A 25,788-nucleotide genomic window follows, 5' to 3' on the forward strand; every position below is an offset into this window, starting at 1 on the left:
ACTATCGAATAACACATGCCGATTTTGTGATCGATCAGCAGACGGTGAACCATATCCTCCAAGAATACGAAGCAATCTTAAAACGTAGGGCTAAGTTTATGGGCTCACCATGGCCAGTGCATTCCACCATTTAATCCCTCAAGCCAAGAACTCTGCTAGGGTTCATCAAAGTCGGCTACAATGAGGTGCTGTGAAGGAGATGTGCAAGTCACTGTGCAATCCTCAATAAATTATCTACGTTCCGGTAACAAGCACCATTCAGGTACTAACCCGACCACCTCCGGACCTATTGATATGACTACATTGAACATTCTAGGGATTGAATATTAATAATGACCACAATACGAAAGTCTGTTAAAATTTACCATTCTCCATGGAATGCTACATATATAACTTCCCACGTTTTGAATCAGTAATGAAAAGAGCAAAATATACTAAAATTATAACTGGTTGTGGGTAGGATGTTGATGTCCTCTCTTAACGCAATGTAATGACAACGGCGACGCAGGGAAAATAATAAAAATCCTATAAATCTACTGATCATAATTAATTAATCCCTCCCTTTCTATGCAGTTGTATGCATACATACATATGGGTTTTGTTCTCCAAACGCTATTTAAAGAAATCAATTGGTATTTACATGAACTTCGAACTCTTTGGTATTTGCCTTCTTCAGTTGATTATCAACAAAAGCATGACAAATTATCACTAACAAATTCATACATGTTGTTTATATATTTAATATGGTAGGCAATTTACTTACCCTTTCTGGTGCGATGATCCTGGACAATCAGGCCTGACTAGACGATATTTATTTTGCTTTAACATAGCGTGCTTAACGCGAACCATATCATGTTAGGGCACAATTTCGATTATGCAACCAATCAAAGAAATGTCGTGCTTGTAATACTGCTATGATAGCAGCAGCAGCTCGCGGTGGCGGCACATAAACAACAGTTGCATGCGGATCAGTTGCATTTTTTGCTTCGGCTACCTATTCAATTTTAATTCACATTACATTATCTACTATTGCAATTTTTAATCAATACAAATCAATATAAATTACCGAAGCAAATACTGGCAAACCAAGATGCGTAGTTCCACCCTTTTTTGGGAAAATACATCCAACCAATTTTGTACCGTATTCCAAAGCATGTTGGTTGTGGAAAATACCTTGTTTACCGGTAAATCCTTGGCAAATGACACGTGAATCTGCATTTAATTGTAGGTTTCTTGTCGTTTTGGCATATCCTGAGCTGAATCGCACCCCGGCAGAGATGATATATATTAGAATAATATAACATTTTTTTTATTATTTAAAAATACACATACGTATGAATGAAAAGCAGAGAGTAAATAATGTTGCTTTGGTTGTAGCGATAAGGACACTCTCCGGGAGCGATTTAGTATGACCACCTTCTAGGCCATCCCGTCGATTGTATACAACTTTCAGATTCTAAAAACGGATCTCGACACGCGTCTTTTGATACCACCTTTGTTTAGGTTGTGCACTGTCTTGAAAACGTTACCTTTTTTGGATTTGGAAATCGAATCTTCCAATTCCAATTGGTGGCAAGAGGACTTGGCTGCCTCTAGTTAATGCGCCGGGTTAATTTAGAAGTGCCTAAACAGCTAACATACGTCACACCTAAAAGCCCGTAGCACAAGCACTTTTTTAGTTTAATTACCACAATTATAGTTTTTCATCGTTTTAAAATGTTTCCCGGAATAATTAATAAATTGTTGTATTAAGATGGCGCTGTCATTTCGATGACAGCAAGAAACGTCGATGTGTTAGTGGAGAGCGAAAAAAGCTTTGAATGTGTGGGTGAACTACCCTACAAGAAACGCTGATAGTATTACTAATACACTCACACTTGTAATTGACAATGCTGATCCTGCGATGACGTAAACATTGATACTCAATTTTATGTATGTTCCTTTGTTCGCTCACGCATGTCCGCACGTACCCAACGACAACCTATAATCATGAAAAAGGACTCAAACTGGGAAAGCTTCGGACACCTGGTACAGAACAAAAGAACATACACCAGATACCATTATGCATGTGAGACAGATACATAATTCTCAACGGAATTTTGTGTATGCGAGAACAGTATATCCGATTTAATCATGTTGTCACTACTGACTGTCATATGCCAATCAAATGATTATCACGGTTGTTTTGTTATTTTTTAAACTCCGCCATTTTCAACCGACGAAAACCATATAAAAAATAAGTTTAAAAAATGAAAAAGAGAGCATTTCAAAGATCCATGCTAAAAGAAAAAAAATCGAAAATAATATTAAAAAATACCAAAAGCTGTCGGAATGTGTGGGGCGCACTCAAAAAATTGATACGCGAAAAATAATAGTGGTAAGTGGTGATTAATTTTTAAAAGTGTTTCCGCATGAGGAAAGCGCTCTTCTGTTGTTTTGTTATTTTCTGAATTTAAATTGAACATTCTGAACTCGAATTCTTATAAAACTATTTATTATAAACAAATAAGAAACACGTATGCTTTTATCACGTACAACATTAAAAACGTAATGAAATAAAGTAAATAAAAAGCAAAAAACATTGTTTCATTTTTGGCGGAATATAACAATGGTCATTTATGATAGTATAATAGCCAAACCTGATATCTACAGTAAACTATCATTTACGACACTTTTTGATAGTTAGAGTGTCAGCACTGATCCAGGAAAATGAATGAGAGTGAGCAGTACGGCTATATACTTAATCAGTATGCCATGTTGGTGTATAAGAAGGAGACAAAAACTCACACGTACACAGTTGTTTACATCACATTTGCGCAAGTCCCCTTAAGTTTGTGATAGAAAGTTTGTATGATGCACTGATCGTTAGGTTGACATTGCTGACAATCAGATGATAGTCATATGATAGTCAGTATTCTTGTAGGGTAGTTACCTCCGTCTTGTAGGGATGTTGCCCACAATAACATTTCTAGATACGTTTACGGGCTGAATAAACTTGATCACGTTTCCTGTTATTCTGCAAAGTTGCTAGACATTTCTTTTGACAACCTTTTAAAGGTTAGAACACTTATTACCTTACATAAGATAATCTATACGAAGGAGCCTTATTACCTATATTGAAGGCTTCAATTTCTTCATTCTACGAGGGAAATGGTTCTTGCCCATGTTAAACACCGTATGCTAATTTCTGGACCACAATTCTTCGTTACTTCGATCCGTCTTTGGAACTCCCTTCCAGCCAGAATTAGACAAGCAAGTAATGCACTGCATTTCAAAAAAGAATTAACCTGGTCTTATAATTGCCTCACCTCTCCTTCTTCAACTGACTCTCTTTACTGATCTTCTATCCGTTTTTCTTGTCAACTATATTCTCTAAGGATGGAACCTAATAATTATTACTGTACTACAATATCAAGGCCCCCTTTATTCTTATTTATGTTTTGCGTCCCTAGGCTAAGCTCCATAAAATTTATTGTAACCATTATGTCTTAGTTTACAAATTATCTATTATTTATCTAAGTTATTAAAATATTTTTGAATTTTCGCTTTTTTTCTCTGTCACTGTTCTGAATAGCACTATAAAATAATTTGGCAAATTGTTGTGTTAGGAAAAATTTAATAAAATACAAATACAAATACAATTCATTCAACCTGAGGTTGCCTTATGGCGATGCGCGTTGAACATGTTTTTAAATGACTATTACATTGAAAAAAAATAAAGCCAATCAGTTCAATTTTGAGATAGTCATATGGTAGCAAGGCAATGTATGGTTTTAGGGTCCAAGAATAAAAACAGATTGATACAGTTTTTAAATTGTATACGTAACGATGCCCTTTGTGGGTGTTTACAACAAAATCATCAAAATTACAACAACCACATGGAATTTTTAGACTTTGCTTGCAAATATCTCTGGCAAGATATAAAATTTTCAATTTCCTCTTTCGGATTCTTGGTACAAAGCGCGACACTTCTCCCGATATTTTTGGACGTGTGTTAACTATTGTGAGCTAAAGTAAAGAGTTACCCTGAAATTTGCAAAGAATTTAGCTGCTTCAGCAAGTGTTGACGCATGCTTGGTGTCGTAAAAAACTGTTGATGGCATACTCGAGCATATTTTTTAGATTTTACATAATCCCAAAATGTCTTGCAGCGACAGAAGCACTGCGCGACACTACCCTACGCGCCTTAAGGCAGAGACAGCAGCATTGCGCGACCATACCCTACGTGCCTTTTTTTCTTAGTTTATAAAATTTTACGCTCTGTGCCGCGTTGCGCAGTGCTGCTGACGCTAGATGCGAAGCATACATGCAAACAAAATGTTTTTCAGTGAAGTGCAGTGCTGAACACAAATCACGCACAGAAGATTGCGCGTTGCGCATGTAAACAAAAGATCAGCTGTTTTTTATTGGTAACTCATACGTCTTTTTCCTTTAGCTCTTGTTTTTTCTCTCTTTCTTTCATTCGGGCAAAAAGTCAACTGTGATGTAGATGCGCATAACGAAGCAATTCTGAAATCGCGGACATTGTGAATGATGAATAAGTGTGATATCTTTTCTGTCAACTGTTCAATATGGCTACTTTTAGCGTTTGACAGGGTGTTCAATAAGGCGGCGCCTATCTTCAGCGGGTGATAGAAAGAGATACAGAATGAGACATCGATAGGCAATTACAAATCAGGTGAGGGGAATATTTTGAATAAGGTGCCACGATTTTCAATTTTTTTTTCGAGGGGTGGCGGGGGTCCTAAAAATCACAAAATTATCATCCGCAACTCTAGGAAACTCTTAGCTTATGAAATATAAGCTTTTTAATTTCCAAATTTAGTAAAATTTCAACTTAAGTCCTGCACTTAAAATTCGGGTCGCACATGTCGATAGCGTTATCAAAAGACGCGTATTTGCATCAAGATTCAGAATCCGACAGCAGAAACTATATTTTTTTATCTCATTTAAAAGTTATTCGCGGAAAACCCTTCGGCACTATTGTCGCTTTTTTCGTTGTTGCAATTAAACAAACGAAAACATATGAAGGTGGTGAATAGTGTTGCCAGCTCCGCAACAATCAACCCAATTCTAAACGAAAATTCCGTGCGAGTTTTTTCCCTTCTCCCATTCCTCGTATTCTAAATAAAAATTCCTTGAGAGTTTTTTCACTTCTCCCTTTCCTCCTATTCTGAACAATGTTCGAAAAAGAGGAAACCGGTTATGGGAGAAAAGTAGGTATTATGAATGTGAGGGAGAGGGAGATTTCTCTGCCATTTCATAGGAGTTTTTTCACTAGTTAAATTAAAGGGAATGCATCAAAATAGTTAAAGGAAATTGGTTATTTTAAGAAAGAACACTTATTTGTACAAATTTGTGCTAAAATATGTATTTACATTCTACCACAATATTCTCACTGTTAATACAACAACAACTACAACCACAATATTCTTTATTTTAAGTCGAAAAGTATATCATAAGCAACGGTAGAGCTCTTGGTATACATATTTGATGCAGCCATCCAGAAATTGCGCAAGGATTTTTTAATAAGGCTTAAATAGATTTTGGCATATGACGAAGGACGAATTCAACTCAACTTGGACGCCAGAAAATTGCTTTGCTGAATGAAAGCAGGCAACTCTGGCAGATTTGTGTTATGCAGCCGTCTTCTTCTTATGTTCCGCTGTTGATGTTGCTGTGGCACCAATTCATTACTCATTTCAGTGAATACCACATGAAATGCTATAAATACTGTGCATTGTTTATACCTTATTTCTTAATTTCAAACAAATTCGCAACAATAATTAAACTTTTCAATTTTTTAAACAAAATAAGAAATGCGAAACGAAATTTCAATTGACAAAACAGCTGACTTCGAAAATTCGAAATTCCTATTCCCCAATTTTTCTTCTCCCTAGGAGAAAAGAATTGGAGGAATTTTTCCGCGGGAATAAAAAAATCCGCGAGAACAAAATTCCGCGAGAATATTTAGAATTGGTCTGAATATCTTTTTATGATGCAACATTATAAAGTGGTGGCACGTCGACGTAAATACAAACAAACATACCCTATCAATGTATTTTGGGCTTAAGTGCAGAATACATACATTTGTCAAAAAATAAAAAGCTGAATTTGTAGAGATTTTTATGCTGATTCTAACGGTATATTTTTTTTTGGTGCAAATGAAAGGTTTGGGGGTAATTCCATGTCAAAAGGCGAAATTATGAACTTTTCAAATCAAAATATCTCCGAAACTAGTGGATGGATTTCAAATTTAAAAAAATCGAAAAATAACCTATAGAAATACCTTTCATCCGATGTATATATATCTTTAACTTTTCTAGTCTTTATTTTCCAAAAATTTGAAAAACTCTTTTTTGGTGGACATTTTAATTTTAATTCTGCATAGGCGGACTTCGGCCGCGCTTATAAAAAATAACCCTGGGCTACGCCATGCCAAGTCCGGGTGTAGTATAACCGCATGAAATTTTTAGACTTTGCTTGCAAATATCTCTGGAAAGATATAAAATTTTCAATTTCCTCTTTCGGATTCGTGGTACAAAGCACGACACTTCTCCCGATATTTTTGGTCGAGTGTTAACTATTGTGAGCTAAAGTAAAGAGTTACCCTGAAATTTGCAAAGAATTTAGCTGCTTCAGCAAGTGTTGACGCATGTTCCGTGTCGTAAAAAACCGTTGATGGCATACTCGAGCATAGTTTCTTAGATTTTATATAATCCCAAAATGTCTTGCAGAGACAGCAGCACTGCGCGACTCTCCCCTACGCGCCTTAAGGCAAAGACAGCAGCATTGCGCGACCATTCCCTACGTGCCTTTTTTCCTAGTTTATAAAATTTGACGCTCTGTGCCGCGTTGCGCATTGCTGCTGACGCTAGATGCGAAGCATACAACAAAATTTTTTTCAGTGAAGTGCAGTGCTGAACACAAATCACACACAGAAGATTGCGCGGTGCGCATGTAAACAAAAGATCAGCTGTTTTTATTGGTAATTAATACGTATTTTTCCTTTAGCTCTTATTCTTTCTCTCTTTCTTACACTCGAGCAAAAAGTCAACTGTGACGTAGATGCGAAGAACGAAGCAATTCTGAAATCGTGGACATTGTGAATGATGACTAAGTGTGATATCTTATATGTCAACTGCCTGACAGGATGTTCAATATGGCTACTTTTTAGCGTTTAAAAGGGTGTTCAATATGGCGGCGCCTATCTTCAGCGGGTGATAGAAAGAGATACAGAATGAGACAGCGATAGGCAATTACAAATCAGGTGAGGGGAATATTTTGAATAAGGTGCAACGATTTTGCAACTTTTTTTCGAGGGGTGGCGGGGGTCCTAAAAATCACAGAATTATCATCCGCAACTCTAGGAAACTCTTAGCTTATGACATATAAGCTTTTTAATTTCCAAATTTAGTAAAATTTCAACTTAAGTCCTGCACTTAAAATTCGGGTCGCACATGTCGATAGCGGTATCAAAAGACGCGTATTTTCGTCTAGATTCAGAATCCGAAAGCAGAAACTATATTTTGTATCTCCTTTAAAAGTTATTCGCGGAAAACCCTTCGGTACTATTATCGCTTTTTTCGTTGTTTCAATTAAACAAACGAAAACATATGAAGGTGGTGAATAGTATTGCCAGCTCCGCAACAATATCTTTTTATGATGCAACATTATAAGGTGGTGGCACGTCGACATAAATACAAACAAACATACCCTATCAATGTATTTTGGGCTTAAGTGCAGAATACATACATTTGTCAAAAAAATAAAAAATCGGACTTTGTAGAGTTTTTATGCTAATTCCAACGGTATATTTCTTTTTTGGTGCAAATGAAAGGTTTGGGGGTAACACCATGTCAAAAGGCGAAATTATGAACTTTTCAAATCAAAATATCTCCGAAACTAGTGGATGGATTTCAAATTAAAAAAAAAGCGAAAAATAACCTATAGAAATACCTTTCATCTGATGTATATATATCTTTAACTTTTTGTATTTTGTATTTGTATTTATTAGGCAATTCATCCCAGCACAACAATTTGACAAAAATTATTTTACAGTGCTAGTCGGTAAAAGGCATAAAATAGGAACAATCTAATCTTGAAACTTAAAGCTAATGACTATGGCTAAGAAAAGGTTATAATAAATAATATATTTAATAAATAGTAAATAGATAAATAAAGGAATGATAGAGTACATTTGCTTAGAAGGAATCAGTATTTTAATTGTCTAGGTTATTATAGAAACTTGTTAATTCTTTATTGAAGAGCAGAGCATTGCTTATAAGCCTAAGTCTAGAAGGGAGCGAGTTCCAAAGACGTATGGAATTAATGAAGAACTGGCGATCAGATATTAGCATACGATGTCTGAAGTGGGTAAGGAGAACAGATCTAGACGACTGGAGAAAATTTAGCCTCCGATACAGATAGTCAGGTTCCTTCATATATATTAATTTATGTAGCGTAGTGAGCGTTTTAAGTTTAATAAGGTTATCGAAAGAAATGTTTAGCAACCTGTAAGCATGCTGAGAGACGTGGTCAAGTCTTTTCAACCCATAGACGTATCTAGCAATGTTGTTATACACAACATTAAGTTTCCTCTTACATACATAGTCACAATTGGAGTAAACCTCACAACCATAAAGGAGCGTAGGTATTAAGTACGCTTTTGCTATTAGTAGACGAATATGTAACGGAGTAAAATATTGTGTAAGCCAGAGTGTACGAAGCATCCCATACACTTTTCCCACTGTGCGGAAGATGTGATCTTTCCATGTCAGGGTTTTGTTAAAAATTATACCTAGATTTTTTGCCGTGTCAACGTATTCTATAATAGTGTTGTCTAAAATTAAATTTTCCATTCCACTTTTATCTAGTGACCTTCTATGAATGACTATACATTTCGACTTCTTAGGGTTAAGACATAAGCCGTTCATAGAAGCCCACGTACCAATTTGACACAAATCGTAATTTAAGTTATTAATACATGAACTGGTACGATCACTAGGACAGCACATATACAATTGTACGTCGTCAGCATAAATGTGAATATTACAATACTTGAGAACACCAGGCAAATCGTTTATATACAAAACAAATAACAGGGGACCAAGGATTGAGCCTTGTGGGACTCCTCTTAAAACACTGACGAAGTCAGACTTTCTGCTACCAACACTTACTGCCTGAGTTCGGTCGGCCAAATACGATCTGATTAGGGCTGTTGCACAGTTGGAGAAATTAAATAGGTTGTCCAGCTTCTTGCAGAGAACGGTGTGGTCGACCGAGTCAAACGCTTTTGAATGGTCGAGAAGAGTCAGGGAAGCAGTAAAATTTTTGTCAACTTGTTCTCGAATATCCTCTATCACCGATAGGAGCGCCGTTTTACAGCTACGATTTGACCTAAATCCAGACTGGGAATCTGTGAGAAGGTTATTATTCTGCACATAAGTATTTACCTAGCAGTGGAAAATTCGTTCGACGACCTTGGAAAGGAAAGGCAGAATAGCTATAGGCCTATACTCCTTGTTTTGCTTGGGGATTGGGATTACCTTAGCAACTTTCCAACATTTGGGAAATACACAGGACGTCAGCACAGAGTTAACCAAGTAGGTTAAGTGAGGAAGGATTTTAGGAAGAATTATTTTTAAAAATTTCGGACATATACCATCGAACCCCATAGCATTAGACTTTACCGAAAGAATGGCTTGAACGACATCACACTCATCGACACTAGCAAACTCAACAGGACCAAAATCAACATTAGCGCGAATACAATGATTATCAGCACATATATTGTCAGTTGAGATTGGCAGATTTACAAAATTTATATTTATCTCATTAATGTCTACATCAGGGAGGACAGAAATATCACATTTGGATTTTCCGATACCAATATGTTTAATCGACTTCCAGGTTTCCTTCGAACTCAAAGCAGCACTAAACTTGTTATTATAAAATTTCTGCTTAGCTGACCTAATGGCTTTGTTTGCAGCGATCCTAGCTGTTTTGAAGCAGTTGTGAGCCTCCAGGGTTTTGTATCTTTTCCATCGTGAGTAAGCAAGGTTACGCTGGTGAATTAAGTGTTTTAGATTGGCACTAAACCAAGGGGTATTATTGTGTGTAGCAGCTTTGAGTTTCACTGGCACATAGTTGTCGAAAAGCCTAATGATATGGTTCTGTAGGAATGATGCCTGATCATCGACCGATGTCAGTGTACGAATCAAGCTCCACTCAACCGACTCCACCGCTGCATTAAGGGAACTGTAATCTATGCTTCTAAAATCACGATATGTAAAGGAACATTGTATGTGTGACGTTTGGAAGTTGTAACTAAGAAATATTAGATCGTGTTTTGAAAAGCAAGATGCCGACAATTGATCGTAGTGGAGCAATTTCAGGGGATCATTCACAAAAAATAAATCCAGCAAAGAAGAATTTGAGTCAGTAAAGTGTGTAGGTGAAGTTAAATTGGTGGGAAAAAGTCCAAGAGACTCCATACTTAGCTTTAGAGTTGAGTCGACGAGAAGGTTGGAGTTGAAATCCCCAGCGATGATTATATTATCATAGCTTATAAGTAGAGGCTCGAGAAATTCAATAAAGCCAGAGAAGTCAACTCCACGATTAGGTCTGTATGCACAGCCGATAAGAAGCCTTTCATTATTTACAGAGAACACGTCTACGAACACATATTCGACAAGATCACTTGGACTAGCACTGCAGCAAAGTTTACAGGATAAACTACTTTTAACATATATAGCAACACCACCACCATGACCACGTCTATCAGCCCTGAACAGTTGATATCCATTTAGTTGCACCAAATCATTTTTGTGACATGAAGAAAACCAGGTTTCGGAAATACATATAACATCTATATCAGAACCCTCAGATATGAATCTCAATTCATCCAGCTTTTTATATAGGCTTTGCGCATTAAGATGGATGACTTTGAGCCCTTTAGTACGTTTGTTGAATACGCGCAACAGTGTATGTAAGCAGTCTTTGGAACTAGACAACCTATAGTCTAGGACCATCACTATATATGGGATATAAAGAATGCTCTGCGATGCGTAACAATAAAGACAACATAAGTGATGGTTTACAAGTATGATAGGGAGAGATAAAGACAGAAACGAACAGACTCAAGAGCTTAAGTAATATACCATACATAGAAATTAATTTATTGATCATTATTCGTTGGCGCATCATCAACTCGAAAGGAACTCGCGCTTTCTTCGCCGGTATTCTCAAGACGCTCTAGAAAATCCAAGCTATGTATTGCTTCAGGGCTGGCGTTGGCTGTTCGTCTGATATGTACCAGACCCTTCTTAGAAAAAACCGCCACCACCTTCCTTTTCTTCTTTAGACGGATCGCTGCCTTGAAGATCGCATAGTTTTGCCTAGACAGCGAAGCATTTACATAAATCGGAGCATTTGAATTTATGCCCACATGAACTAATTGCAGACCTTTGATGTTTGGATTGTTTTGGCGCCTAAAGGTGCCTATACTTTTTAGCAATTTGTTTCTGTCTGTCGGCGACTGAAATTTGATTATTACGGCCAGATCTGTCACGCTGTTGTCTATTTTCCGTAGCCGAAAAATGCTCATTATAGGTATTGGTTGCAATCTAAGAGTGGAACAGAGGTGATGAAAGACACTTGCTAAGTTTTCTCCTTCCTTAAAGGGAATTCCGTGTACACGGACTTCACTTGCGGCAATATGGCTCTCTTGCTTTGACGCATTGTTTTTGAGTTTTTTTACTTCCTCTTCGAGATAACCAACGCGCTCGAACACATTCTCCAGCTGAGTAACTCTTGCATTAAGCTCACTGACCTCTTTCTTCAGCACCACAAATTTGTCTTCTAGTTTTTTGCATACGAATTCGATGAGCCTTTTTTCCGAGTCCAAAATTTGCTTAGCAATCAGATCGTTGAACTTAGCAAATCGCTGATCCATGCTTTGCATTAAACTAGGAGAGAAGCCGCTGATCCGTTGCACCTTTTTGGCGCTATCAACCTCGTTATTAAGGTCGTCACCACGACGTTTACCATTGACTTGATCCATGGTGTTCGAAGTGTACTATGCGGAAGGACATCACCGTGGCGGTAGCCACGGTTACACCACACTCCCGGACTTGGCATGGCGTAGCCCAGGGTTATTTTTTATAAGCGCGGCCGAAGGCCGCCTACGCGGAAAGGTGTTTCAACTTTTCAAAATGAGTAGTAAAAATATATATTTTCCTTCTTCTTTATTAACTGAAAGGTGGTAAGGTAATATTTATATTGGTTTTTTTTTTTGTTTATGTGGCAGCACAGCTTTGTAATGTCATCAATAATATATATATATATATAAATGTACATGTTGCTACAAAAGCGCGATTGATTTAATAAAAACATTTATAATAAGTAAAAACAATGCAAAAATGAAATTTGAAATATACAAAAATGCAATATAAGTTTAGCGTTGCCAATTTATATAGGTATGTATATGGATTAAGGTTTTGAAAGATGTGCTAATTGTAATTTAAAATGCTATAGAAATTTGCTAAATTCGCAAACTTTAACAACAAATAACTTTTAAATTATAAGTTTGCGCACTTTAAAATATATATATTTGTGATCGGGACAACTCCCTCTTTCATTTGATACCAAGTTTTACCCCGAACTCGGGGGTGCTATTCTAAAATTTTCCCGCTGCGGATTCCATTTTGGTGATTTTTAGGACCCCCTCTACCCCTACAAATCAACAAATTGAAAATTGTGGCACCTTATATAAAATCCAACCCTCAGGTGATCCACTCACTTTGGAATTTTGACGTCTATGCAGAAGATATCACACTTAGTTATCATTCACAATGATCGTGGAAGCACAATTTGGTAGTTGTTTTGTGCGTGCTGAATGGGGTAGACTAATGTGGCCTTCCCTTCAAAAAACGCGATTACTCTATAAATAATGTAAGGAATAATCCTTTGGGAGTATAGGAGTATTCCAAAACTAATCTGTATTCATACAAAAAATGGGCTCCAATTAACATTGTGATGTACTAGGAGAGGAGTAGGTGATCCCAATCTCGCTTTGTTTGTTAGTATTCCATAGAGTACATACGAGAGTACTTTCCAAAGTACTTTCACTGTTGTACTCCATGGCGCACCCGCAGAGGATCACATGTCAAAGTACTAAAGAGGAATTGTGTCGGGAAGAATTATCGGAGTGAATTTAATTTAAAATGAAAGTAAATGAAGAGGGGCAATACAACTTTTATATTTTTTACTACGAATATTCTTATGTTATTTATCATTTGCGTGAATAAAGAAACTAATATATCTATATACTATAGGATGTATACATAAAACCGGTGCGCGGTTGCATTTTTATCAGAGTTGCCATAGTAAAATTTTATTATCAGTTATTTGTATGAAATATTTAAATTTTGGCAAATCTGTTCGATCGTCATCGTGTCGTGATCATGGTCGTTAAAAAACGAGCAATGATCGGCTGATGATGGCCCGCAAACACATGTCACAGGAGTATTGTTAGATTACTCCAACATGAAGAAAATGGAACACGTAATCCAACAATTTGCAGGGTTACCTTCAGAGTATCGATACCTGCTTTCTTTTTGCTAATATTGTTCCATCTCTATAAGAGTTCAATTTTTTTTAATTACATTAGGTAAATATATGATTATCAATTTTATATTATACAAATGATGTTTGCAATTCCTTATATAAATCGTCAACGTTGATTTCACCTGGTGTTTTAAGGAATTGGCAAATATACCTTGACTATAATAAAAGGGAAAAAATCTTGTGCTACAGTTTTTACCTTCAGCATGTGATAAATGCTTAGGCATTCTTGCCACCAATTGGAATTGGAAGATTCGATTCCCGAAACAAAACCAAAACGAAACTTCAATATGCTTCCTGCTTTTGCAACGCAATACAAACAGAAGCAGCATGACGAATACTATGATCCTGATTACACAAAAATACCTTGTATTGATCATATATATAAAGCTTCTGATTATGAAAGTATTACGACCACAATTGCAATTGTATTTCAAAGGGAAATGGTAATCAAACAAGAGCAGCTAGAAAATTTACATAAAAGATTAGATCGTGTTCGCATCTTACTTGATCGCTTACGATTCAGAATAGTACAAAACCATTACCGCGAACAAGAACTATTAATTTCTGAGAGTGATGCTTTTACAGTGAGAGGAAAAGCAACACCATATGAGGAAGAGTTGCATGGACATCAAAAGGGAATGCACCCGGCCATTAAATATTTAGTTGGAAAAACAGCAAAGAAACCGTCCAAAATAATTGGTAAATCACTATCTGTACGTGTACCGGCTCATAATGCTCTTAGTACAATATGTACATGGTCTCCAAAACAGAAGCGTGAAGAAAGACGTTTAAAACATGTAATTCGGGAGCCAGGTTTTGTAATAAATCAATCGAAGCCGAAAAGTAACCAATTAGCCCCATACGTTGGTGGAAAGGCGCAACTTTATAACGATGATCCGACAGTTTTTCAGTTAGGAAAACATGGCACTATTCCGAACACTGTGAAAAAAAACAGGCTAGAGAGGTTATCAAAAGTATTAAACATATCTCGCCTAAGTAACAAATCAAAGCATATGATTGTTATAGGCAACACTTCTACGTATATTAGAAAGGAGAACCTTGCTGGCACAAAAAAAAAAACATCTGCAGATGATATTATGACACATAAATGGCTTGTATATGTAAAATCAAGGAACTTAGACAGCTGCCTTGAGTCTGTTATCAAAAAAGTACGTTTTAACATACATCCGTCATACCGACCGAATGACGTAGTTGATATTTCAACTCCACCTTTTCAGATTACCCGCAGGGGCTGGGGTGAGTTCCCAATAAGAATTGAACTATATTTTCATGAGCATTTTAAACAAAAACCTGTTCAAATTACACATAATTTGGTTTTGGATCGTAAGTTAAGTGGTATGCACACTCTAGGTGCTGAAACACTAATGGAAATATTTCTTAGAACCCACGCTCCCATTGATCAGAATTTGTTTTCTATCAATTCATTTAAACCAAGCAATATTAAATCAGTCAGTGGTATTAGTGATGAAAAGAAAAGTTCGAACGCATTAAACAAGCATTGCATGATACCAAGTGGTGATGATGTGTTGGAAGATAATATGAACGAGCTTTTGTATAACTATTACGAAATACCATCTGAAAAAACAAACACAAAGACAATCGAGCTCTCGAAAGCTCACAAATCCTGTAACTGGGGTATCACTAAACATTTAAATGCAGCTTTTTTGTTATTGCAAACACAAGATCAACTTGAAAGTAATTCAAAAAACGGAAAAAAATTGTATAAGAAATCTCTGTCCCTGCCATGGAATCGCATCACTGATATTAATACCAAAACATTACTTTCGGGCACCAACTTTAATAGTGAGCAGGAAAACTATGTTTCTATACATAAACCACGTACACAAAATTTTAAAAGTGAATTAAGTTATAATATATCTCGAATGCCCTCAAATTTTTCAAACACAATTTTAGAAAAAGGCGAAATAACTTTGAAAAGGGAAAGAATCAATGATGCGCAATACGATAGTAATTTTATGCACTTCACTTCTCCATTTCTGATGAGACTTTCAACCGCATCCCATAACAATAATCGAGATGAAAAACTTGGTCAATTGAGAGATGGAGAGTGTAAAATGAAAATAATACAGGAGCATGAGGGTCATACCCATATCCTTACCGGGGCTCATGTCGGACGCATAAAGAGTAAGTAAACAAAAAAAAACTAATAAATAAATAAATAATTAAATTCACATCCCAGAAGGTCTAGAAAAGCGGTCGACCGTTAATACGTGTCCAAAAATATCGGGTGCGGTGCCGAACCCGGGGGTGGGATCCATAGAATTTTTACGCAGAACACCTTTTTGCAATGGCGGCCTTTGCCCGTGCTTATAAAAAATTACCCGGGGTGGTTCCTACAAAGGCCAAAACTATATCCGCGCAAAACACTTTTACCCACAGTTTCTTTTGTGGGCGGGTACAACCAAAGATATACAATTTAAAATTTTCTCTTTCGGATTCGTGGTCCAAAGCGCGTTTCGCACTTCTCCCGATATTTTTGGCAGAGTTTTAGCAGTTGTGAGCTAAATTAAAGAGTTACCCGGATGTAGGATCACAAAGCGTTTTTTGTGACCGCTCAAGTTTCCAAAAGCGAAAAAAACCACTAATTATAGCAGCGACTATAAAATTGATAGGACCGAGTAAACTTGTAACAATAATATTCTATGGTATAATAGAAGACCCGGCAGACGTTGTCCTGCCCTATTTTTGGCCTATCTGCATACATTTTAATAAGCTTTTTCCGTCTGACTCTGCCGTCCCCCCTGTTCACTTTTTCTAATCTTTTTATTCACTCCTCCCTCCGTCTTTTTCGCTTCATCAATATCCATCTTCGTCTCATTCTCTCAATTCCTTCTCATTCTTCTGCATCCCTTATTGCCTGTCCCAGAGGGTGGTATGTATTTTATTCCAGTCCCAGTCCCACTCCGAGTCTCAGTCCCAGTCCTAGTCCTAATCCCAGTCCCAGTCCGTCTCTGGATAATATATTAGTCTATACTAAAGTACTCATCAACAGCTTTCATTAGATATCAATATTGTATAAACACTGTCGAGGAATTCACCGGCCCACGTTTTGGCCTATATCTCGAGACCCTAGTCACCCAGGGGTATGAAAATTACCCTCTACTAAAGTACTCATCAACAGCTTTCATTTTTTATCCATATTCTATAAACACATTCTAAGCGTACTCGGATCCACGTTTCGGCCTATATCTCCAGACCCTGTACGTCGATCGCAACCAAACCTATGTAGTAACCACCACGTGAGGTTTACGCAACTTGTGTGAAAGTTTGAACATAATCGACCGACGCATCTCTTCAAACACCGGCGACCAACTAACACACATTTTAGCCTTTCTTTTTATATATAGATTTTTGTTTCTTAATTTAATTTATTTATTATTACACTTCACTATAATATTAAAACGAAATGCAGATTTTCGTTGCTTTTGAAATTCGGCTTAAAAATTGCACATGAAACAACTAAAGACTCTCCTGAATTAAAAAAAATGTCATAGTACCTCTCGGCGGGCTTGGTGATGTGCTATACTTGATATCATTCGCTATAATATTTTTTATTGATAAGCACGTTGTTTAATTAAACACCAACCAATCCTCACTCCTGAAAATGTGAGTGCCGGTGCGTATACGTAACATTTTATTATTACGTATAAACATATAAGAAATTGCAATAAAAAAATATTGCGACTATAAACTGAGATATAACCTATCATATCTTTCAGTTAGATCTAACCACACACGGGGTGCAAAACAAATTCAAAATCGGTTCAGTAGTTTAGGAGTCCATTTGCGCCAAACATATGACACGTGATTTTTATATATTAAGATATTCAACCTTCTTAAAAGGTGGTTGTCTCTAATATATGCTTAACGCTATTTGTATAATTCATACATCTCAACATACATATGTTACAGAAAAGCAATTAGCAAAAAGTGGGATCGCAGCATTCTTATGCTTGCTAGGACTCCGTCCTAGCCTCTCAAAAACTGGGGCTAGAAGCCATAATGACTGCTTTTGAAGTAAAATTCAGGGATTTGTCTACCCAAATAGATGGCATAAAAAACTTAATTTGTTGTAACCAAGCTGTTAACATGGAGGATGAAAAAAGCAGCAACAAAAACAAAGCGAAGGAAAAAGCAAGTTCAAATAAGCGCAGTGCTAAAAATAAGAATAAAAACAATAAGAACAATCGTGATAGCATTGGTGTGTTGGCTGCCGAAATCGGTGCGCTCAAAGCTGCAGTGAGTTCGTGTACTTTGCCCCAAAACACAACAACGATGCTATGGTTACATATGCAATGGATCTATGCACTTTCTCGCCGGTGCCTTCTGGCTCGCATTCGCAGTGTACGGGTCCCCCTCTAAACACTCCTCTAGAAGGTTCACAGCTACATATAGCTGATAATGCATCGGCTATGCTCACACCTACACCCCTCTCTGTGCCTATCCCACCTTCGTTTTCGTCAATTGTTTTGTCACCGTCCGCTGTCTGCAGTGACGCCAGGCTGCCTACTGTTGAAAATTCTGGCGCCGCTAATTCAAACAATTTCACCGCCGCCGCTAAAGTACATACTGTCGTCCCACAGACTAATAATGATGCCGTCGACACCTCAAGTACCTCTTATGCTGTAAATACCAATGTTAAGCCTTCGACTGCTAATAACATTTCTGTTAACCTTAATGCTAAAGACGTTACCAATAAAGCTACAAAAACTGCACATGCCCACGCTGCTGCTGAACACATAGCCGCTGATAAGGTAAACACGAATGCTAAACCTACACCCTTGGCTCAAGTTCAAATTACTGCTGTTAATGATATAACAACCATTAATAATGACAATGCTGCTTCCAGCTCCACCTACACTGGTGGTGATTCTACCTCCGCCGCTGTGCGTTTGCCAAATGTTGACAATGCGCAACCGAGGCAGGTGACTGCCGTGCCGCCTCGCAGGACAATTTTTGTATCTCGTCTTCATTCTTCGCTTATGGAAAATGATATTATTAAGTATATAGAAGATAAGCTAGACCTTTCACAACCTATTAAAATAGGCGTTTATAAATTTAATTTTAGATATGATAGGGATATTTCATCATTTAAAATATCAGTGCCAGACGCTTATTTTGATAGAGTTCTTGAATATACATTCTGGCCGGAACATTCAGTTGTGCATTTGTTTACAAAAAAACCTAACGCCGCAGGAGCTTCAAAAAACTCAAAAATCCCTGCGGAAACAGTGAAAAATAACCATCACGTACCAAAATGTTCGTGGCCTAAGATCGAAATTAAGTACCTTTTATCTGAATAGTTCTATTTTTACTTCTCAAGTTATAGCTATTACTGAAACCTGGTTAAAAGCTGACAATTTTAACTCTGAACTCTTTTCACGTAAATATGTAGTTTATCGGCGTGATCGTGAATCTAGAGCAGGTGGTGTCCTTATTGCTGTTGACTCGACGCTTCCATCTGAGTTGCTGCTATTGGACACCACAAATGACATTGAATTTATAGCAGTAAAGCTTGCCTTGCACAATTTTAGTTTGTTTATCTGCTGCTCGTATATACCGCCACGATCGGATATACACGTTTATACATGTCATAGCACTGTTATTTGCAGTTTGTACTCGCAATTGCGAGACAAAGACCGCCTAGTAGTTCTTGGTGATTTCAATTTATCATCAGTAAATTGGATCAATACCATCGACTCAAATTTCATGACTCCCACTACTCAGCACGAGTTTTTAAACAGCCTGCTAGATACATCTCTTCTCCAAATAATAATGTTTTAAATTCCAAAAGGAAAATCTTAGTTAGTTTTTACAGATGACTCTGCGGGTATTACTCTAACCCGAACTCCCCCATTATCCCTTCCTGAAGACCCTCTTCATCCTACGCTTGAGATAGTACTGGATGTTGTTCAACCTGTGATGCTCGATGTTTCTAAGCCCAATTCCCGACCCCGGTCGAGATGTTTTTCAAAGACGAATTTTAGTGAGCTCAATAATTTGATCTCTGCCCATGACTGGTCGAGTCTTTATGCGTGTACAGACGTTGAAACAGCGACTTCCTTGTTTTATAGTTCTCTTGATGCTTTGTTTGAAAGCTGTGCCCCCCTTCGTTATTCCAGTACCACCACGGGTAAACCACCTTGGTTCTCAAAGCAACTATTAAGACTTGATAATATTAAATCTAGACTCTATAAGCGTTTCAAAAGATCTGGTAAAGCTATTGATTTATCTAAATATTTAGTGGCGCGCTCCAATTTTCATCGTCTTAACCAGCAGTGTTATAAAGGTTACTTATCATGTTGCAAATTCCAATTTACTAATAATCCGAAACGTTTCTACAGATTTGTTAATTCCAAAAGGAAAATTTCTGGTTTCCCATCTACTTTTATTTATGGGTGCAAAAACGCAAATTCTGATCACGAAATCGCTGATTTATTTGCTGAATTCTTTAAATCAACCTATTCATCCCAATGTGTCCAGTCTAATCTTTACCCATATTGCTTGGAAAGTTCTAATAATATTTTAAACCCATTTATTGATAAAGATACTGTTCTTAATAAACTTCTTGCATTGAAACCGATATCTTCGCCGGGTCCGGATGGTGTTCCTAGTTGTGTACTTAAGTACTGTGCTGTCAGCTTATCAAAGCCTATCTTTAAATTATTTAAACTGTCTCTGGAATCCGCATCATTCCCATCTATTTGGAAACAATCGTTTATTATACCTTTGCATAAAAAAGGTAGTAGGTCTAATATTGAGAACTACAGAGGCATAGCTAAGCTCTCAGCTATCCCTAAAACTTTTGAGCAGATAATTACATACCAGCTTCAATACTTGTGTAGCTCTTTAATATCACCTTGTCAACATGGTTTTGTTCATCGGAGATCAACTACTACCAACTTGCTTGAATTTACGTCTTTTGTTATGAATGGTTTTTTAGTTTGCAAACAAACAGATGTAATTTACACCGACTTTAGTAAAGCATTTGACTCTGTTAATCACGAGCTCTTAGTTACCAAACTTGATCTTCTGGGTTTTCCAGCGCCTTTATTAAGTTGGATTTCAAGTTATCTTGAAAATAGGACTCAGCGAGTTTTCTTTAACAACAATCTTTCAAAGTCGTTTGATGTAACTTCTGGCGTGCCCCAGGGTAGCCATTTGGGTCCATTACTCTTTAACCTGTTCATTAACGACTTACCAAAGGTTATATTACATTCTAGAGTTTTTATGTATGCAGATGATGTAAAACTTTGTTACACATATCTGCCTTCGAACTTGTTCTGTTTTAATCAGCTTCAGGCCGATCTGGACTCATTTCAAAGCTGGTGTACTGCAAATTTACTTTTTTTGAATTACTCTAAATGTAAGCAAATGACTTTTCACCGTGTGAAGCCGGTCCTATCATCTTATACACTTAACGGCGACCCCTTGGAGCGGATATCTATTGTTACTGATCTAGGAGTTATTTTTGATCCGAAATTATGTTTTACCACACATATTTTAACCGCTATAAACAAAGCAACTGGTGTATTAGGTTTTATCAAACGTTGGGCTAAAGAGTTTGATGACCCTTATTTCACAAAGATCCTTTATACCTCGCTGGTACGTCCTATTCTCGAGTACTGTTCATGTGTCTGGTCTCCGATCTATCAAATCCATGTTGATCGGATTGAGTCGGTCCAGAGACGGTTTTTAATTTTTGCATTACGAGGTCTCAACTGGGAATCAAGTACTCATCTTCCACCATACAGGAATAGACTTCTTCTAATTAATTTGCCATCTCTAGAGAATCGTAGAGTATTACTTGGCGTTATGTTCATTCACAAGCTCATCATTGGTGTGATTGACTCCCCTGACCTAATCAGTCAACTAAATTTTGCGGTTCCTGCTAGGGCGTCCAGGCATTTTGTGCCTTTTCATTTACCTCTATGCCGGCAAAATTTTGCTAGAAACAGTCCCCTGCGCCATTGGTGCTCGCGGTACAATGATTTGTATAACTGCATTGGCTTTGAATGTTCGTTTGCTGCTTTACATACTGCTATACTCTTATGTTTAGCCTGATATTTTAATTTTATTTTTTCTTATACAATGTGATGTCAAATGTTTATAACATACAAATTTTCTATGTACCTTTTTTGAATTTTTTAATTTTAAGAATGGCTCTGTATTTTACATATATATCTGTCTATTACAATAATTAGTCGACCGCTTTGTGTTTGCGTCGACTTTAAATAAATAAATAAATAAATAAATATGCTTTGCCCTTGTTTAATGTAATATTAGCAAGTGTACATACAACAAATATGAGTGATTAACTATAGTGGGAGTATGTATGTATGTGCAATGCAATGCAATGGTACATTAGCAGCAAACGAAAATAGGTCAGCAAATCAAAGTAAACAATGCAAGTAAATGGGTGAATGACTTGTGTTATTCTGGCCTTGAATAGCTTAGGCAATTAATTAAATAGTAGTGAGGTATATAGAAAATATATGTTAAAAAAATGCAGCGGTTGCCAATCTATGACCCAACATCCCTGCTCCGTTGAAAGATATTTCAAACGGGTAGAGCTGCCAACTTGTGAACCGGCCGCCGAATGATTAGATGTACGAATATTGACCACCGAACTTTGGAATCTTTTCCTCGAATACAGTTTATAATTCTGCCAAGTTGCCATTTTTGTGATGGTAAATTGTCTTCTTGTATAATGAAGGCGTACTAGCAGTTTTCAGTTCAAGTTTAACAGCCAGCTGTATATAAAATTTAAGGTTAATTATAACTAAAATAAATAGATTTATTAAATATTATTTTATATCACATTAATCATTAGCCATTGCCTTAGCATCTAACCAGAGACCTATCTTTTCCCTTAACAAGCTAACTGTTCTTACATTTTTTATTTCATCTGGGACGACATTATACATTGCTATTCCATTATTAAATACCGATTTTAAGCCCTTAGTTGTACGTACAGGCTCCATGTGAAAGTGATTTGCCTGTCTAGTAGGTACTGATGTACATCAGAGTTTCTTCTAATTAAAGATTCTAAATATTCAGGTAATAGGCCATTTTCAACTCTATAGAACAAAGTTAGTACATCTCTTTTCACTTCATTTTCTATAGATAAATATCCTAAATCTCTTAACATATTTTGAACACGTTTAGTATGACTTTTGTTCAATACTGCCCTCATACCTTTATTAAAATTTTTTTGCACCTTGGATATTGCTTGTTTACTTGCTATCAATAGTGTTGTAGAACAATACTTTCTATGAGGCACCAAAATCATTTTAAATAATGTAGTTTTTCCTGCTTTCGAAATATTTTTTCTCAATTTACGCAGCAAGTTGACTTTCTTTGCTATTTCGCCATTTATATATGCAACGTGTTCTTTGAAACTCAAACTATTATCTATAAGTACCCCTAGATACTTGCTCACATCGGTTCACAGAGAATTTCGATAAGTCATCTACAAAGGCTACATCTAAAAATTTACCGTACTTATTTGGAGAAATATTGATCTGATTAAGACTAAGGTCGGATATTTCATACAAAAAGTCGCTGTTACACGTCTTAGATGAGACTGGTAAAATATTATGATCATAGGTGTTCCATGATAGATGCGGCAAGTTAAAATCGCCCAAGACAAGCATTGAGTCGCATGGCTTCATCATCGAATAAGCAGTTTTTATCAGTGAAACATGCTGCATATACAATGATTGATCAGATGAGGGAGGAATGTAGCAAACGACTAAGTAAATCCGTCCTCTGTCCAGCAGGATTCGAACGCTTTAAATTCGATGCCATCTGTAGCTGGTAAATTAACCTCATCGGATGGTATTGAAGAATGTACAGCCAGCAAAACACCACACCCAGTTCTGTTTAAGCGATTATTTCTATAAGACTGATACTCGTCACAAAGAATTTCGGAATCAAAAACATGTGGTTTCAACCAGGTTTCAGTAAATGCAATAATTTTGTAATTGCAGTGACACGATTTTAAATACAGATCGGTTAACTTTGAGTTTAAACCTCTAACGTTCTGGTAATATATACTGAAGGTCGATTTAAAATTCAGTTTTTTGAAACAGAGCTTTGACGGCTTTCTTTTTTTTTTGGTTTAACCTTCTTCAAAAGACCTTTGTTACAACTTTTAACATATTTTGCTATATCACGAGTCATGTTTTTCCAATAAAATTCTGTTCTTAGTTTCGCGTAAAGTTTTTTCATACCACAATGTTCTCTTGAAATTGGGTCGTCGTGGGTAGGTAGTCATTAACTTAAGTTTTTTGTCATTGTCTGTTACAGTCTCTACTGGATCTGTTAGAATAATTTCTAGGTATTTTAGTATTTTATTTCCGCGGTCTTTTAAATTTGTAATTGAAAAATTATTGAAAAAAATACCATCTTTAGGCCATTCTATTTGCTTAATTTTTCGTTTGCTGGCTTCTGATTCAAGCCTCGAAAGTAATTTCTCTAAAGTAATTATTTCGTTAACAAGCTCAAAACTAAGCAACTCGAGTTTCTTATGTTTAATATGCGCAAAAATTCTTAAATTTGTTGTTTTATTATTTTTGTCGTAAGAAATTTCAGATATATACTTATAGCAAATGTTCATAACATGCGAAGTGTAGTATGGGAAGCGGCGGATGCACTCGCACGTATAACGTTATTATAAGGAAACTAGTGGTGGGCCCCCATTGTTTTTTTTTTTTTGTTTTTCCAGAAATAAAAATATAATTCTTTATTATGTTGTTTGGGCCAATTTATAAATGATTGGTTTGCTAAAATGAGCATTTGTGGCCATAAATTGAAACAGGGTATATTTGTTGTTCCCGACGCGTTTCGACGTTTACCTTACGTCTTCTTCTTTGGGGATCTATTTAATGTTAAATATATAAAATTAAATACATTAAACCTTATACATTAGATTATCTAACAATAAACATGAAACTGACTAATGTATTTAATTTTATATATTTAACATTAAATAGATCCCCAAAGAAGAAGACGTAAGGTAAACGTCGAAACGCGTCGGGAACAACAAATATACCCTGTTTCAATTTATGGCCACAAATGCTCATTTTAGCAAACCAATCATTTATAAATTGGCCCAAACAACATAATAAAGATCCAAAAATCGGTGAGCAAATCCGAGATACAAAACATCTTAACTACAGTCTTACATAAACATGAAACATTTCTTTCGGTACATCAAAATCAGATACAATGAAGAAACACAACATAATATTAATAAATTTAACAAAAAATCAAAAAATATCGCGAAACAAAAAGAAAGGCTTAAATTTCTGCTCAAATGCAAGAGCTACGGCATCACACCACCACACTTACGAGGTAAAATTAGATTCTTAGCACACTCCTTTAAACACCAGTCTACCCGAACCCAACTACAAAAATTGGAAACCGGTTTTCTACTAAAAATATTAAACCTAGAAATTAAGGAAACAAATATAAACATTAAAATAATTGAAGATAAATTAAATAAATAATACACTAAAACATAAATTAAATGAACACGACTATTATAATATTGTGGAAAAACCAGGGATGCACCTTAACGTTAAGCTAATCGTTTATCAAAAAATTTCCACCGTTTCCGTTGAAACACTTCGAAATATTATCGATAAAGAAATTATCAAGATAAATTGTATCTCGTTTTTAACCGAAACGAAAAGCTTTCGTTAACGTTAAAAACGTTAACAAAAACGTGATACTTTATGTTTGAATTTTGCTGGCAATGCTATAGCCATGGTGAAGCCGTAAGGTGGCAACAACGAGCGCACATACACACACAAACTCTATGTAATTTGTTTGTGTAATTCGTTGGTGGTAATGTCAAAAATACTCTGAGAAATGTTCGTACTGTCAAAATTCATGAGAAAAGTTGCAATCAGCTTGGCTAATGCTTTCACCTTTAATGACTCCGCCATCAATCAGCTTTGCCAGCATAGTTTGAAATTAATAATCAACATAAACGATTTGATTTCGTTTTGATATGGCAGAAAACGAAACGAAATCATTTCGTTAATTTGACGATCTTAACGTTAATAAACGAAACGAAATGACTTCGTTTCGTTTATTAACGTTGATTAT

General features: G+C 36.4%; 1 protein-coding gene and 1 long non-coding RNA gene across 6 annotated transcripts in view; one reads left to right on the forward strand and one right to left on the reverse strand.

Moving 5' to 3' along the window:
- Positions 1-503: 503 nt before the first annotated feature.
- LOC137240126 (uncharacterized) overlaps positions 504-25,788 on the reverse strand; it is a 225,097-nt gene continuing 199,812 nt past the window's right edge. Inside the window, exons 3-4 of the long non-coding RNA XR_010949604.1 lie at positions 1,067-1,256; positions 504-994 (exon numbers count right to left, since the gene is read on the reverse strand). This is a non-coding gene — a long non-coding RNA (uncharacterized lncRNA). The remainder of the gene's footprint in view (positions 995-1,066; positions 1,257-25,788) is intronic.
- D12 (YEATS domain containing 2 homolog D12) overlaps positions 13,720-25,788 on the forward strand; it is a 115,884-nt gene continuing 103,815 nt past the window's right edge. The window contains exons 1-2 of one of the 5 annotated variants that reach the window (XM_067766060.1): positions 13,720-14,798; positions 14,868-15,795. In XM_067766060.1, coding sequence (XP_067622161.1) covers positions 13,842-14,798; positions 14,868-15,795 — 1,885 coding nt within the window. In that variant the 5' untranslated portion in view covers positions 13,720-13,841. Of the gene's footprint in view, positions 15,796-25,788 lie in introns of all 5 variants that reach the window. The other 4 variants (XM_067766059.1, XM_067766062.1, XM_067766061.1 and 1 more) reach the window with 4 other exon arrangements.

This window comes from Eurosta solidaginis, chromosome 2, assembly GCF_040869045.1.
Source record: "Eurosta solidaginis isolate ZX-2024a chromosome 2, ASM4086904v1, whole genome shotgun sequence".
Classification (NCBI taxonomy): domain Eukaryota; kingdom Metazoa; phylum Arthropoda; class Insecta; order Diptera; family Tephritidae; genus Eurosta; species Eurosta solidaginis.